This window comes from Trachinotus anak, unplaced genomic scaffold (assembly GCF_046630095.1).
Source record: "Trachinotus anak isolate AG129_WGS33_773 ecotype Australia unplaced genomic scaffold, CSIRO_AGI_Tana_v1 ptg000028l, whole genome shotgun sequence".
In the NCBI taxonomy this organism is placed as follows: Eukaryota; Metazoa; Chordata; class Actinopteri; order Carangiformes; family Carangidae; genus Trachinotus; species Trachinotus anak.
Window position 1 is genome coordinate 7,702,945 of NW_027273879.1, and position 16,803 is coordinate 7,719,747.

The window sequence follows — 16,803 nt, forward strand, 5'->3', positions numbered from 1 at the left end:
TTTAGACACATGGTGTCATAGTGTATGGAACTTTATTCAAATTACACTTTTTCCTATAAATCACATTTTTCTGACATTCGTGTGTGTATAATGCAAACATAGGCTACGTGTGCTGTCCGCAGAACTAACTCACTATTGCTGATTGCCGAAGTAAAACAAAACACAAGAAAAATGTTGCTTTTCAAGTGCATGCATGTGTTCTGGATTAATTTTTAAAGATGAAAATGTAATTTTCCAACTCTTTTGGCTTGTGACTGTTGTTTATAAAAAACAATGTTTGGCTGGGGCCCCAAATCATGTTTCAGATGTCTGTGAGTCAGCAGTTCCACCAAGGTGCAACTATCCAATATTTATAAAAAAAAAAAAAAAAAAAAATCAAACATTAGAGAAAAGTCCATATATTAGTATAAATGTATATATGTTTTATTTTCTCTCACAACTGCTCAGATTATTCTTGTGACCCTCAGGTGGGGCCTGACCAATTTTGAACTAAAACAATAAAATGTTGCATGCACATTGATGCATCAGTATTAATCTAATATATAAATCATAGGGGATTTTTTGTTTTCCCGCAGGACATGTATTTTTACTTTGATACTTTAAGTATATTTACCTGATAATACTCCAGTTCTTTTACTCAAGGCTGGATTACCAATCAGGCATGCAGGCAACGGGGCCTCTGGGCAGTTATATCAATTAGGCCTATATAATTTGATTAATCACAAATTTAGACCACTAAAGTAGAACATCAGCTCTGATGGACTTCATCCTCAATCGTTTAGCTTTGTCGATGGATTTAGTTACGTTGTGGTCTTTTGCTGTGTTTTATCAGATTATTTACATTTTTTCTGTCCACGTATTAACACAGAAAACCTTGGGCAGGGTAATATTATTCCACCATAAGAGCACTGTAAGGACGCAACCAACAATTATTTTCGATTAAAAACTGAATGGTTGTGTAATCTACAAAATTTCAAAAAATAAAAAAATATGTCAAAAACCCAAAGATGTTGAGATCACTATCATAGAAAACTCACATTTGAGTCAGTTCACATTTGAGAGGCTGGTGCACGGCATTTTTGCTTAAAATGTCAATCGACTAATCAACTAATCAACTAATCATTTCTGATGGTTGCTTTCTGGGTGTCTGGGGAGGTAATCTACAACGGGGGCCCAACACCAAATGATTGTCTTGGGGCCACCTAGGAGACTGATAGGGCCATTTAAATGTTTAGGTTTTAAATGCAGGACTTTTACTTTATCGTGGGGGGGGGGGGGGGGGGGGTATTCCTGAGTGTGCCTTTTCTTTTACACTGATATTGATGTGTTACCAGGCTTTTGTCTAACCAGGTGACGTCCACGCCTGCAGGTGACCCTCCAGACATCTTTGAATGTAAGTCACCTGCTGTTCCCACGTCAGCCGGTGTCTGAGGAGATGCGCTCCCTCACCCACATTTCGCAGGAGCGAGCGGCAGTAAGGATAGGCGCCGTTGCTATGAATACAAACAAAACCTCTCTCTCCCTCTCCCTCTCTCTCTCTCTCTCCCCCTCTGTCTACTCCCTCCTTACTCACCCTCCCCCCACGTGATGTTTTTCCGCGCTTGTTGCCGGGCAACGAAAGGCGTGTCCAGCCCAAAGTAATTTAAGGATACCTCTTACGCGGTTTTCTCAGTTCAGGCTGCCGGTCCCTGCATGGCAACAGGCGTGAGGGATTCCCCCAGTCCGTCGCCTCTCTGCCTTCCCGTGACAACAACAACAACAAAAAAAAATTAAACCAAAAAAAAAAAAAAAAAAAAATCCTTGCTTTAGCGTTAAAAAGTCAGTCAGTCTGTCTGGCTGCTTCCACCCGGCGCGCCCATCGGCGGCAACATGTCCTGGAACCTAGCTTAAGGCGAGACGCGGAGCAGAAACTTTAAACCCGGGGATATTTAACCAAAAAAAAAAAAAACACCCAGTGCAGTCACACCGACGAGCAGCCGGCAGGACTCCACATCCAGATTCTCCCTGATGAGGTGCGGACCTGGGCAAACTTTTAATAAGAGCGTCTGACAGATGAACACCTACTAGTGGACTACAGCGGGCTGCGCTCCGTGCTCCGGGATCCCTCCGCAAGGATTTACGGTCTTTTCTGTTTAATTTCAGGCAGCCTCCAAATGACGTCGAGATGGCTTTAGGTGGGACGCTTCTGCCATCCATATCCACGTTTGCCAGCGGCCCCACTGTCAAGAGCAAATCCATAGGAAGTGCCAATTTAGTGAGTATGCCTGCGGTCACTTGTTATTGCATGCCAGGTAGCCACGGGCATCAAGGAGATCCGTGGAGTGGGGGGGGGGGGGGGTATGTAGCCTGTGCAGTTCACTCACATCGTAGCTGTTTGCAAATGTGTTGTTCCCGTGTTATTATGCGCACGGCCGGGGCTCGACACCACGCTGTACTGGGGCGTGAACCAGTTTGCATAGGCTTCTCCAGTAGGTTTTCAAACTCCACAGAGATGCCCAATCAGGATACTGTAAAAAAAAAAAAAATGCTGTGCAATAGGCTCCACATGGATTACAAGAGTGGCACTCAGAGCCTGATCTTTTTCTACATAGCTCGCTGTTTATTCATCAAAGACAAGTGCTACTTACCAACTATATGCCACTCCTTGTGCTTCCCAGTGCACTTTCATGATGGATATGACCAATCTGTATTCTAGGAAGTGCTCTGTGCCAAGGACACTTGCTACACCAGACTTAGCTCTGTAGCTGAGCTGTCACACTCTTTCTCTTTCTTTCTCTTTCTCCTTGAAGCATGAACTTTTACTTTTATCTGAAATCCTTCTCTATTAGAAACAGGCACTCATTTCTAGGTAGGACAAGTGTGATTTTCTCGACTACTGTCTGTATCTTATAAAAGATAACATGACACAAACAAGCAGCTTGTGCTTTTACAGTCATTAATGCTTCTGTAACTTTCCTCTAGAGATGGAAGGAGGAGTTGTCCCATCTTAAGAGACCCAGTGTGCCAACCGGAAGCAACTGCCCTGACCCAGACCATCCCACTGCCACCAGCACAACAAGCCACAGCATGTCCAAGAAAGACACAGAGCCAGACCTGGACTTGGACTACGACTTTATTCTGTCCAACTCCATTCTTCAGCAGCAGCAGCAGCAGCAGCAGCAACAACAGCAGCAACAGCAGGAGGAGGCCATGGCATGCACCTCTGGCCAGGCCTTGTCTCCTTCCCCGGGCTCTTTCTCCTCAACTTACCCTCTCCCCTCGCCTCAGGGCACTGCCAGTGACCTGCTCTACACCATCCCTGATATAAATGACGTTTCGCCCTCTGGAGGCTTTGTGGCAGAGCTCATGAGACCCGAGTTGGACCCAGCATACCTCCACCCCACCAGCCTCCATGGCAAGTTTGTGGTCAAGACAACAATGGACATGGGAGAATACAGCCAAGGCGTGAACGTAAGCAAGGCGTGCGTTAATGCCGTGTCAGACCCAACTCCTTCACGTGCCTCACCGCCCTTTACATGCCACAGGATAAAGCAGGAGAACCCCGGTAACTGCACCATCTCACAGCCCATGGACCTACACTTGGCTGGGGTAAACTCCCAGGGCCGGGGGAGCCAGCAGCAGCGCCCCAGCCACTTGGATCTACATGGGTTCCCTGGCGGAGGGCGGTCCATGACAGGCGGCAGGTTATCCTCATCCTCTTCCCTCTCCCCAGACCATCCACTGAGCCGGGAGCACCAGGTGCTGGGGCATCCCCATGCTCAGATCCCCCTACCTCCCCAGGGATACCACCATAGCTCCCCGCAGGGCTACTCCTCCTACCCTCAGTCATCCTCCATGCAGTACCAAGGTTAGAGCACATTTCTTCATATACTTTCTTGTAATCTCTCTGTCTACTGAAGTCAGTAACTTAAATGTGGGGAAACCTTTATTAAGCTTTTGTTCCATTAAAGGAAAACATACACGTAAAGACAACAAATATAAAACCAAACTCCATAAAGTCTATTTAAATACATCTTATACCACCTGACAGGCTTTGATTATACCCCATACCATAAAACAATTCATACGGTCTAAAAGCTACATCCCATGGCAAAAAGAATCCTCTTTTCATCATGAAGTTCTTCATAAACACACAATAATAAATATAGGGCATGACCACATACAGATGTTCTGTTTTCATTGAATCAGTGTTGTCTTGTTGCTCTTATTGGTTGTGCCACTTTGTGCCTTTTTACACTGTAGTACTATTAAGTATTTTGAAATACTGGCTGTGTACTTGTGTTGCTCAAAAAGAAAATTTTCTGAGGCAGCATAAAGTTTACAACAACAACAAAAAAACACCTAATTTTTAATGATAAGGGACATTCTGCAGTTTAGGCATCTGAAGTGCGGCATCTCTTTAGCAAAGCTAAAAATAAAATTTAACCTGCCTTTCATGTAAGCAAAAAAACAGAATGTTTAACCTTATTGCACTGTGTGATCTCTGATATATTTATACTTTATACATTTTTTCTCTACATGTGGTAGTATGATGAGGTACAGTGATGTTGATCATGTTCTTTTGACACCCCCCCAGAGCCCCTCATGATCTCCAGTGGCGACTGCTTGCCAGAGGAACCAAAGCCCAAACGTGGTAGGCGTTCCTGGCCGAGGAAGAGAGTCGCCACACACACGTGCGACTATGTTGGCTGCGGGAAAACATACACAAAGAGCTCCCATCTCAAAGCCCATCACCGCACACACACAGGTATGTGACTGCATGTTAATGTTCTGGGGTTTTTTTTGTATTTTTTGTACTTTCATTGCTCCGGGCTGGATAACAAAACAGCCACGTCTGTTTCACTCTGGGTACAAACGCTTATACAATTATGGAGTCATGAATGGGGGTTAGGGTGCAGTTAGGGTTAGGGTTTAGCAGGTGCAGTGAAACAGGTTGATACTGATCTCTGCTCAAATGCAAACTCTGGTCTGATCAGCTTGGCCTTTATACTCTAGCTGCAGGACAGGATGGACCTCTTTTCTCCTGGAGGTGGGGAAGGTTGGGCCAGTTTAACCTCAGGGCCAGTACTAACTGCTCCATATGTGTATTGTGTTTCCATCAAAGGGGAGAAGCCTTACCACTGCGACTGGGAGGGCTGTGGTTGGAAGTTTGCACGTTCGGACGAGCTCACACGCCACTACAGGAAACACACAGGCCACCGGCCATTTCAGTGTCAGAAATGCGACCGGGCCTTCTCAAGGTCAGACCACCTTGCTCTCCATATGAAGAGACACTTATGAGACTTGGTTAGAGGATCAGATTGGATGGCGATGGATGAAGGCTCCTGAAAGAAAAAAAAAAATGTTAGCACAACCCTGAACAAACTTGTGACCTACACTTTTTAAAAACCATAATTTGCCTTCAAGCCGTCGTCAAGCAACAAGACAAGCTGTGGTGTTCACGGCAAAAAGAGCATTACTCCCCCAAGAGCCTAGAATTTCTCCCAAGACTGCTCCCGTCTTTGCACATTGTGCAGGTGACTCGACGAGACCTCTCTGTCAGGGTTGTAAACCTTTATGAAAGGGACCAAACTGGAATGTGTCTTATTTAACCGACAAAACTTGGAGGACCAGGTGCCAACAACTTTTAACTGGAAATGTATTTTTGTCAGGGAAGCCAGGAGCAACAGACAAACATCTCCAGAGGCCTTCTACCAGCAACATGCCATTTATAGGCTCTGTTAACAACTACACACTGTTCAAAATACTGTATTAATAAATACATCTATATTTATGTACACATTTCACCTGCAATGCCATTAATTTCAGGTACAATGTTAATTTATACAGAATGGTGCTCAGTGACTCTGAAGAAGGTTGTTTGTTTTTTTTAAAGAAAAGGTACCAAAGATTAAGGAAAAGATACAAATGGGTGAAAACTATGAAAAAGTGCCATATGGTTGTTTGTGCGTTTCTTGGAAACCTCTTCCACAATCTGACTTAAATCAGGTGAACACTTCACTTTTGAAATGGTGATGGCAATCTTCAATGCACTGCAGTTGCGAAGTGCAATAATTTATATGAGACATTCATATTTTTGTATGGAATGAGTAACTCTGAACAAAGATGTTTTGTTTATAGCATAAATATGTAATATAATCTTAAGTTTTGTAAATTTGTAAATAAAATTGCTTTGTTATTGTTTTGTATTTTACAGTATAATAAAATAAAATGTATTTGAAATAAGAAAACCATGATGATACCTATACTCTATCTACACCTTTATCAAACAAAAATTCTTTTTATAAAAATAACATGCCTGTTAAGTGATGTTTTCTTGAACATCATTAGTTTGAGTAATTGTAGATTTCCCTGGTAGTGTAATGGAGAAGCACGTTTAAATGGCGACAATAGCTCAGTCAGCTCACACATAATATCCCCCTGATAATCACGAGATTGCCACAGGCAAACTAACACAATGCTGCTGTGAAAAAGATTTTCAAAAAATACACTCCTTCACTGTCCTGTTTCCATGGGGTTCTCTTTCTACCTGTCAGCGGGAAGAATGGGAAGGACAACTGAGTTACTGGCTGACATTCAAGGGTGACACCAAATCTGACCGCCACTGTGTGCTGGAGCTCTCAGGTGCACAATATGAATGAAACTCATGAAGATGCTACAGTAAGATAGTGTCGTGATATGTTTCTGCTATGTGATTATTATGGTTATGCATCTTTTTTTTTTTTTTTGCAGTGTATGTACATACTGTATCCACCTACATTCATTTTTTTCACAAAAAGTTGCATGGCAATATTGCAATACAAAAATTATATACATGAAATCCTGCTATATGCTTGTTATCCACTCAACAACTGAGAGATCAACTTGTACAGTAAAGAAAAGCTAATGTTGTCTTTAAAGCACAGTCAGCAACATTTACATGCTCAAGTGGTCTCAGCATAGAAACCCAGCAATACTTGCATATCTTTGAATGTCTCTTAAAATACAAACAGTAAACAGAGAAGTTGTTCCAAATTGCAGTTTAATGAAAACATGATGACTTCATTAAAAATATCGATATTTATACTGATATTTCCTCAAACCTTTCAAATTAAATAATAAAAAAGATCAGTTATGTATTTACGTATGTGTCATTAAACTTAATAAAGACTTAAACGAGCAAAGGAAGAGTAATTTACATCCTATTAATGGTAAGAAAATGTTCAAATGACATAAAAACCCATGTTTATAGTGAAACCAAATTGTGTGCTTATGAAAGTCCCTTGATGTGAAGTCTAACAATTTACTTATTTCAGTTATCTGTAGAGGCCAAACTGTTTTATTAGTTAACTCCAATGTTCTTCAATTTTTAGATATGGACCCATTTTGTGGTTTTCAAGTCAACTCATCTTCAGGCTGGAAGACAGAGCTTGGTATTGACTTCAGGAAACATGTTGTGGTCTATGTTGCCCCCTATAGGTGAACTCAGTTTTAAACTCATTTTAAGTCCCTTAATGGAGCATCACTGTGGAAACCGCCTTTTAGGTCCTTGATAAATAATTCATCAAACAATTCTGGAGTAAGAACAGCAAAATTTAAGGTGTGGGTTGGAAAATGTCGATCAAATAAGTTTCCATCTGTACTAAATACATTTTTTTAAGTTATCTTTTTGGACATTTTACACCTTTATTAGTGCCAGTGGAGTCAGGACAGTTTGTTTTCATTGCCCTGTAAATCAAGTGTGGTGCAACGTCAGACTTTTCCAGGGTCCAGTTATTCTTTAAAGGCAAAGTACTTGCAGGGAAGTTGCACGGTACATTCTGATTTCTGCAGTCACACTCCAAGCAAACACAGCAGAACAGGCACAGCTTTCATTTATCTTGAAAACTTTATTTTTTCTGTAAAAATGACAGTCATTGCAACTAAACCCTATGACATGTATATAAACTTTATACATGTTGAAATGCCTTCATATATGCATTGCAGTTCAGACTTTGTTCCACAGCTCCTGCCAAGAGTCCTGTCGATTCACATGCAGATGAGGGATGTTAAATAGGAAAAGAACCAGTGCTATACATGTTGGTTTATGCACAGCTTTAATTTTCAAAATTTCCATTACTTATCAACTCAGAAAACAGAATACTAAGAGTGCATGAATACCCAGATTTACCCCGAACTAACCCCACTTATAGGATGAAACGTACTGCCATTGCAAACAATTATCATAAAAAATAAGATCTTAACTAAAGTGTTTAAAAAAATCGATAGCACACAGGTGATTTCTGATGCAAAGTTATTGTACTTTAATTGTTCCTCCATTTCAAACTGATCACAAACAACAGCCTGTCCTTGTGATAATGATCCAGTGTTATTAAGAGAGGTGAATGTGGAAGTGGTGAATAAAACTTTTTTTGGAAATGTAAAAGGCTTGTTGTACACATATATTCAATATCAGCAATCAAAAAGTAGAGGAAGGAATAAGAAAAGAAGAAGTCAAAATAAGGATGGCTCTTTTAATCATCGTCAAAGTTCTGTTGTAAAAGGAAGTTGGCGGCCAAGTTCTCGTTCTTCTCACAAGCAAAGTAGGCTTGTATAACAAGTCCCTCTGGAAACCCTAAGGCTTTTAGCTGGAATTAAAGAGAGAAGTGGTGCAAATTAGCCAAACAATACTTTAATAAGCAAATGGCAATTTGTGTTTCTTGTTTGATCAGTCTCCATTATGTGAAGAATAAAACTTAAAGTGAGGATTTTGGCAACATCATCAGAGTTGTGCATCATATTCCAGTACTTCTGTGCTGACGTTTGGACTTAGAGAGAGTTAATGACAGTGTTGTGTTCCTCCTCACCCTCTCGATGGCCTCTTTCTCCTGTGGTGTGACCTGGATATAGCTCATGTGACTTCCGCCGGCTGTATCACCTCCCATTCCTCCAGCTCCTCCAGCTCCTCCAGCGCCTCCGGCTCCTCCGGCTCCTCCTGATCCACCTCCGCCAGCAACCGGCACGGGTTCTGGATTGGGTTCATTCAGCATCTGGATGAACTGCTCTTGGTGGCTGCTAATCTCCTACAGTGGCAAATGAGCATTAGGCATTATTATATCACTTGATGAAAAAATACAAACAACATCCAACAAACATCCTATAGTTGCATGTTTCTTTTACCAATAAATTTGGGGGTCTCACAAAGAATGCTCAAAATCCTGACTTTGAGTCTTTAGTGAGGGTCAAGGTCCCAAAACGCTTGATCCTACAATTCCCGTAATGCAACTAATGGGCAGTATTATTTTTGAAATTTTAGACAGCTCCCTCAAGAGCCAGACACATTCTATAGAACAGTTCTCAAAGACTGTGGAGTACTCCTCGTGATGAGTAAACAGAACGTCATGTGTAAAATCACTGGATTGTCCCTTTAAGTGACCTTTAACTCCAGCGATAAAACCACGAGTTTATTCAGTCATAACTGTGTCAAGGGCCCCCCCCCCCCCAACACTCATATTTAAAAACACATCAAGCTCTGTCAGTGCTTCACCTGCAACAGTTCGGGGTTTTCCCTGCCAATCTCCTGCAGTAGGGCTGGGAGGAGGGCCGCATTCTGCTGGATCAGCTGTCGCATCACATGAAACTGGGGCTGATTCCGTAGGAAACTCAGGGGATTGCCTGAGAGGAAAGCGTAACCAGCAGGAGGCAACAAGACAGTCAGAGAAATATAATTACAGAAACAAACATTTGCTTGCTGAGGCTGATGGAATACACAGAATATTGTGGCGCCGTTTACCTCCAGTACTTGGTGAAGAGCCAGTGTTGGCGGGGACGCTAATACCGCTTGTGGGTGCAGTCTGAGCTCCACTCACTGGAGGCACCACTGCATCAGGACCTGACGCATTGCCCTGATCCCTGCCTGGGATACCCTGACAGAAAAGTCATGGAATACACTAACTAAAAATTCATCATAAATACTGAACAATATTGGATGTTACACTGTTATTTTGAGATTCAGAACTACTTGTAGACCCATCAAGCATTAAACCACTTTGGCTGGTTTGGTATGTGGCCTAAGACACATTTGCTGCGTCTATAGACATAACACCGTTCTTACTGTGAGCAGGTATTCCACAGCTCTGTCTGGGTTGTTGAAGCTCGCTCTCAAAGCCGCTACCACCTGCTCCCTCTCATAGCCCATGAGCATCATCTCATTTACCATGGCGTCGTATGATGGGCCTGTCACTAAAGGAACAAACAAGCACCAACATGGCAAATGCATTTCAATAGTGGCGCCAGAGTCTGTTATGTTTTGTTTTCTCAGGTGTAGCAACGTAATTAACATAATCTAAAGCTATTTCAGAAAAACTACATGTTAATTGTCAATGACCCAATATTCGCAAAAAATAATGTCAAGTTGTCTTTCACTATTGGACATAAAATGTGCATTAGTCATTTACTTTAAAACATGGGTGACAAACTGTGACGGTCACCAGGAAGAAATGATTTGAAGAAGACAAATCTTTAAACGCACATTAATATGCATGAAGAATTAAATAAAATATTTAAAATATGACCTTACTGTGAAGCAAGAGACATGTTCTGCTCCCATGTTTTTAAGGTTACATAACACAGAAAACACAACTAAAATGTAATCCTATGAAAGCATATTAAACAAAAACAGTATCAGTTGAGCACAACTTTAAGGCATAACAGAGGAAGATGATTTCAAGAGTTATAATACATAAAGATTAATTTCTCTACTGTGTCCGATAAAAATAAACAACCTGCCTCAAACGCTGAAAATCAACATCATGACTATATGAGTCATGATAATTAAGACCTGAAGGATTTGCTTTGAGCAAAGCAATATTTGCAAAGTTCAGAGTATGTGGCCACAGGGGATTGTGGGATTATGTTTGACTGAGCTGAGGAATCAGACTGCTTATTGATTACAATACATCAAAAACAGCACGCTATGGGTATCAACAAGAAATAATGTGGGCTAAAGTGAACCCACACAAATCAAATTCATCATTAAACTTCTGTCAGATCGAGCACCAATAAAAAGTCAAACAATAATGAATTACAAGTTAGGTTTACAAATGCAGCCTTACCTAGATTTGAAACTGCCTCATCAATTAGGTTTGTGTTTGTTGATGCCTCAGAGCTTCTACAAGAGAAAACAGACTCAGGCATCACTTCTCAAAGTGAAACGCGCCAATATCAGATCAACAGTTGATGACAAACATCGACTCATCTTTACCCGACTGGGGAGGAAGCTGGTTCAGCAGTCGAAGACTGTCTCTCATCCGGTTTGTCGTCCGTAGAGGCACGCTCTGTTGTGTTCTCTGAGCTGGACGATGTGGCGGGAGGTGCTGCGGGAGCTGTAGTGCTGGGAGCTGAAGTGGCAGATGAAGGCTGTGGGGCGGCTGAGGCTGTTTTAGCCTGTGGGACAATTTAAAATGTAAAAATATGTCACTTCATCAATAGCACTTCATGGGTCATTTGCTCATAAGTTGTCATTAAAATGTTGATTCACTTTGAAGCAAAGTGAAGGAATGACTTGGCGATCTTGAGATATACTAATAAAAGGCTATACTAGACAATCACAACCCGATGATATAGCCAGCTAACTTGAGCTTTCTTCCATATATTCTGATTGGCATATCGAGTTTCCTCCTGAATAGGGTTACCCAAATCACAATGTTTTGCCCCTTAGTCTGAGTCTTGCTATAATGAACATTTGTAGACACACAGTCCTGTTTCATTCTATATCTTTTTTCCCCCAATGTAATACCATGCCTTCAATAAAATCTGTGATGCAATTCAATCATCTGACTGCTGAACAGTTCTGCATGAACAAAGTACAGCCTGATCGCCACTTTCTTTACTGTCCTGCACTAGGTGTTTGTACTATATTTTACAGCAGGAAGATTTGGACAGGACTAAAATAGCCTCTCCATACCTTCAGTATGAGCAGAATACTAACCAATTTAGCCAGTTTTAAATCAATAGCAGCACATCTTAAATAGAGCTACTCAAAAAGTATTAAATAAGTAGTTTTTTTTATTCCTGAACCTTTGTCACCATGACGACCACAAAGTTCTTCTCATCGATTTTATACTCTTTGAGGGCTGTGTCATCGTTGAGGATTTTACCTGGAAGAAACAGAAAAATGAGTCACAACTTTGTTGATGTTAACGGCCATAAACTCTGAAACAACATGCAGGGGTCTAACAAAAAATTGTACCACATTGTTACATTGAACAATTGTCTCAAGATTGTTGAGCTGTTTAATCGTCTGCTTTTGTCACCACATCTTTTTGTTTTCCAATAAGGTTCTGCTTTTATTTTGTGTCGTGTAAGTGTCTGAAAACCACATTAAGTAGGTCACATAAAACCCCACTGCTTAACATATAACAATATGCTTCTACAGCACATCACATACACTGCGCCTATGAAATGCCTTCAACCTCCATTGGAATTTTGTCATGTTTGATTACTTTAAAAGACAAGTTAAAGTGTTTTTTGTCTGAATGCACCTTTAATCACAACACCTGTTTAGACATATGAAGGCAGGCAACCCTTCAGCAGTTCTGTGTATATGTTAGCAATCCTGTTAACCTCTCTACAGCATTGCATTACATTTGTACAACATCATCCAATAACTAAAATGATATGAACAAAATATCTTGATTTAGGCCTTTGAATGGATGAGCACAATCCAGTGGGTGAACATTTGCATAACAATGCAACAGCTATTACAGATGTGAAATTAGATCTTTATTTACAATTACATAAGTTGTACTACAACGCATCAAAATTTGACATAATATGATTGAGAGGAAAGCAAGGAGTTTGCCAACTGTCTGAATACCACTTAAAGGCTCAGGCTTTAATCCAACTGTAAACCAAACAATATCCCCATGCTGTGACTCAGAAATTGAATCAAACAACAAAATAAACTAAAACTAAATCTAATCACCACATTTTCCTGATCCTGTTTAAGCATTGTTTATGGGCAATTTATTTACAACATTTGTCAGTTTACTCAGAGTCTGTCAAGAGTTGCAAACAGTGCTCCAGTAAAAACCCGGAACTGCACAGTAGTGTGAGCAAGAGAGAACCACCAATGAAGTAAACAGCAGCCAGCAGTTTCAGTTAGTTAGCGACAAAACTGAGCACACCGCTGGTGAATCCCACTAAAATGTTGAGTAATTACAATTTCTGTCCGTTTAATATACAATTTCTGTTTCATCCTGTGCTGTTTTTAGCCACAGCACAGGATGAATGAAGCCAATTAATTTGAAAAACAGAAAGGTTGGACTAATTAAACTATAATGAAAAGTCCATTTAAAAACCAAATACAACAAAACTAAGTACACCTTTCATTAGTGAGATACCACTCTTTAATTTCTCTAATATTTTATATGTTTTATGGAGTTTTCTACTTGAATGCCATCCACATGAGTTGATGTAATGCAATGTCTGATCAGTCACTGAAAAAAGAATTTTCCACGGATAATCCTTGTGCCATATCAGAAGCATTTATGTGTCTTGTTTTTCAAGGCAGGGTGTGTGTGTGTGTGTGTGTGTAAATAGCGAACTGCGTGGCGCCATTTTTCAAGGATGGCCACTGCGCCTTCTGTTATGCTCCAACTGTGTTTCAGCTTATGCTCAGTCGCCTACTGATGCTCTTGTACCCTTTCCCATCTTTACAAAGTCTCACAATCTGGTTTCTCACTTGTTCAGGCACTTCCATACCATGTGGAGTCATACTGCATTAGACACAACCCAGGCCAGAACTGTGAAAGCTGTGGTGTTCAGGTTATTCTATAACATTGTTTATGCAGTTTTTATTGGATATCACTCACTTTTGTTGCATTGAATTTGTACTTTGTGGCCCATTTTATTTAATGTCTATCCAACCTGTTTGTTTTTAATTGAACATAAGATCAAACACCCTATACATCAACTTAAAAAGATATACAATTATTTTAAGATGTTACTATTTTGAATAATTTAACATTTGTGTGATGATGCACAGGAGTCTCCTCAGCTTTGCTGTGTATTGTGTATATTAGCAAATACTACTACTACTACTACTACTACTACTACTACTACTAATAATAATAATAATAATAATAATAATAGTAATAGAAAGTCACACCAACTTCTCAATTGAAAGCATTAATACTACTGAAAACCAATAAAGGAAATCTGTGAGGCAAACTATATTTTCTTACCCTTTACTTTTCTAATACTATCAGCATCACTAATGAATTGCAAACGTCAATGGGTTGCAGAAATTAGATCAAAACCCAATATATAAATGCAATAAAAATGTAAGGTAGACATTTTGCCAGAATTTCTGTGTATTGTGTACTTCTCACAGTAAGCCACTGAAAACCAAGGACAGTTTAAGCTAGAGCTGCAATCGTTAGTTGATTAATCCATTAGTCAGTGGGCAGAAAAATATAAAATTCTCCATTTCAGTCATTTATCAAGCAAAAGAAAAAAAATCCAAACTTTTATTAAAATCATCAACCGTGGACAACGTACCAGCATATATCAGTTTCTGTCCAGCAACTGAAAAATTGTCTTTTCCCTTCTCCTCTTCAATCCTCTCTTTTAATGTCTTTACCTGTGAAATAAAGGCAACACGAATTCATCATTTATTCATAATTTATCACCAGAATATAATAACATAATAATACAAAAAGAATCATCTTTTCTGCCCAGGGCCCTGGTTATATCACGAGTTAAAAATAAAGTACAAAGTGTGCACATGGTTTACTACTAGCACCATCATAAAACTGGAGTTTAATAGACATGGCACTTCAGCCTCTCAAGTCTAACTAACTAACTAACTGACTAACTCAAAAACCCTGTTGAACACTGAGTTCATACTACAGCTAAATGTTTTACACCTGAAGAAAAGTTCATAATATGTAATGGTCACGTTTCACGTCACTATACTCACCGAAAGTAAAAGTTAATGAAAAGCAAAGCGCCAAAATGTGAATTTGTACTAAAATGAACAGTGGCCATCAGAGCTCAGTCATCGACGGTTACATATGGATTTTATTTTAACGTGACGTTTAGCGCTGGTTTACGCTAGTTTAAGTTCAAGCTAACGTTATCTCAGTTAACGAGATTAAATAACGTTAATTAACAGCTACCGTCATGCTTTTGTTTACTTGTTTAACACTAAATGAACAGCGATAGTTTAGCATAACTTACTGCGGTTAATGCTGCGTTCACTTGTCATCTTGTCCCCCCCCCCCCCGTTTGGAACCTGAAGTGGGCTACGGCTAAATGCTGACGATACAAACAACTTTCCTAGCCAGTGTTTAATAAATATCGCGAATATGACTCGGGTTCAGGGTCCCAAACGAGCCGTATTAACCCCAAAAATTATGAAATAAAATCTGAGATTAATCCGCCGTGTATACGCAGACCCATATATCGATCGCCCCATTTTTTAAATTCTCAAAAACTGAAGGACTCGGTTCCAGGACATACCCAACTCCCACTCCACCCCCTTCACAGATGCATGGTTTCAGCTCTTACCGTCTCCTCATCGTCGATATCGATTTTGAACGTCTGCTGTTGTAAGGTTTTCAAGGTTATCAGCATTTTGCCGACTGTGTTTTTATCCCCGCTCCTGGTTTAAACGCTGTAAATCCAACTTGCAAGAAGCTTTGCTGTTTTTGTTGGCTAATTACAAACTGTCAGCCGCCATGACTGTTCGCCTCTCTTCTTCTGTGTGAGTCCGCCAGGCTACAGCGCCTCCGCCGGTCAACGTTAGCATCACAGCGACATTTCACTGAAACTCACCTGTGGGGGAAGTATTCATTGTGACCTTGAGCTAAATAAAAGTAAAAAAAAAAACACCCTATATATAAAAAAAAAAAAATCCTGTATTTAACACTGAATTTACGTATGAAAAATCACATGGCAAGTCTTGGCTTAGTATTAAAAGTAAAAGCTCACATTGTGTAGATTGTTCTGTCAAAGGTGTTAAAATTATTGTAGGCCCATATGATTTTTATTGGATTATTATTACTGCTGCATTAAAGCATTTCAAATGTTGTAGTTTGTCAATGTTGAGCCAATTAGTCTTTTTATTTACTATTTATTAATATGCAGCCGTGTATCATGTTTTATAACCTGATCCTGTGTTTGTATCTATCTGTAAAATCAAGAGCAGCAAGTATAAAATAAATGTTGTGGAGTAAAAAGTACAATATTTGTTTGTAAAACGGAGCAGAGAAGATGTAAGAAGTAGCAGTTCTTAAAGTAAAGTTAGGTACTTCATTTGAATAAATGAACTGACTTTCCGCCATTTTTAATAACAGGAAAAAAATAACAATGACAGCAGTAATAAGGACAAACATTAAAAAGGAGGGGGGTGGGGCAGAATATAACAACAGAGATTCAACATTACAAAAGCACATTTTAAACAACTTTTGTAATAATTTCACATAATTTGGCTAATTGAGTCCATTTATTTGACAAGTGCTGCTGAAGCTGAAAATTACTGGAAATAAACATGGTTAACATATTGTTTTACAAATATTTTTAAGAAATGGGTTTGAATATTTGCCCACCACAGTACAAGTTCTCTACAACAGTTCCACTTCTGAAAAATAAGAATAAACCTCAATAATGTAGTTAACTGTCAGTAATTTTCCGAGGCGAGGGAGGGTAACAGAAAAGTAAACATGAAAGAAGAGAAACACATTTTAAAGGCCTCTCTAATATTTCACAAACAGTACATTCACACAAAAACACACACTCCTAATTTACAATGTAACAGTGAACAATAATGTTAATTTACTC

At 39.9% G+C, this 16,803-nt stretch overlaps 2 protein-coding genes across 2 annotated transcripts; one reads left to right on the forward strand and one right to left on the reverse strand.

The window, feature by feature from the left end:
• Nucleotides 1–1,671: 1,671 nt before the first annotated feature.
• Nucleotides 1,672–6,230, forward strand: klf4 (Kruppel like factor 4). Its single transcript, XM_071466554.1, has 5 exons — nt 1,672–2,012; nt 2,143–2,254; nt 2,962–3,847; nt 4,577–4,747; nt 5,105–6,230. The coding sequence occupies exons 1-5, from the start codon at nt 2,008–2,010 to the stop codon at nt 5,278–5,280; spliced, it is 1,350 nt and encodes a 449-aa protein (XP_071322655.1). The 5' UTR covers nt 1,672–2,007; the 3' UTR covers nt 5,281–6,230.
• Nucleotides 6,231–8,058: 1,828 nt separating this feature from the next.
• Nucleotides 8,059–15,744, reverse strand: rad23b (RAD23 homolog B, nucleotide excision repair protein). Its single transcript, XM_071466555.1, has 10 exons — nt 15,532–15,744; nt 14,521–14,602; nt 12,037–12,116; nt 11,222–11,403; nt 11,073–11,128; nt 10,073–10,200; nt 9,752–9,884; nt 9,506–9,633; nt 8,826–9,041; nt 8,059–8,606 (listed from the first exon to the last, which is right to left on the reverse strand). Exons 1-10 carry the CDS (start codon nt 15,595–15,597, stop codon nt 8,493–8,495), a joined length of 1,185 nt encoding a protein of 394 aa, XP_071322656.1. The 5' UTR covers nt 15,598–15,744; the 3' UTR covers nt 8,059–8,492.
• Nucleotides 15,745–16,803: the final 1,059 nt, after the last annotated feature.

Coding starts and splice junctions, on each gene's coding strand:
- klf4 (XM_071466554.1), top strand. Junction 3,848..4,576: donor ATCCTCCATGCAGTACCAAG/GTTAGAGCACAT, acceptor ACACCCCCCCAG/AGCCCCTCATGATCTCCAGT. Junction 4,748..5,104: donor CCATCACCGCACACACACAG/GTATGTGACTGC, acceptor TTTCCATCAAAG/GGGAGAAGCCTTACCACTGC.
- rad23b (XM_071466555.1), bottom strand. CDS start 15,597: ATGCTGATAACCTTGAAAACCTTACAACAGCAGACGTTCAAAATCGAT. Junction 9,885..10,072: donor CTGTGGAATACCTGCTCACA/GTAAGAACGGTG, acceptor CTTTTCTGTCAG/GGTATCCCAGGCAGGGATCA. Junction 8,607..8,825: donor AGAAAGAGGCCATCGAGAGG/GTGAGGAGGAAC, acceptor CTTTAATTCCAG/CTAAAAGCCTTAGGGTTTCC.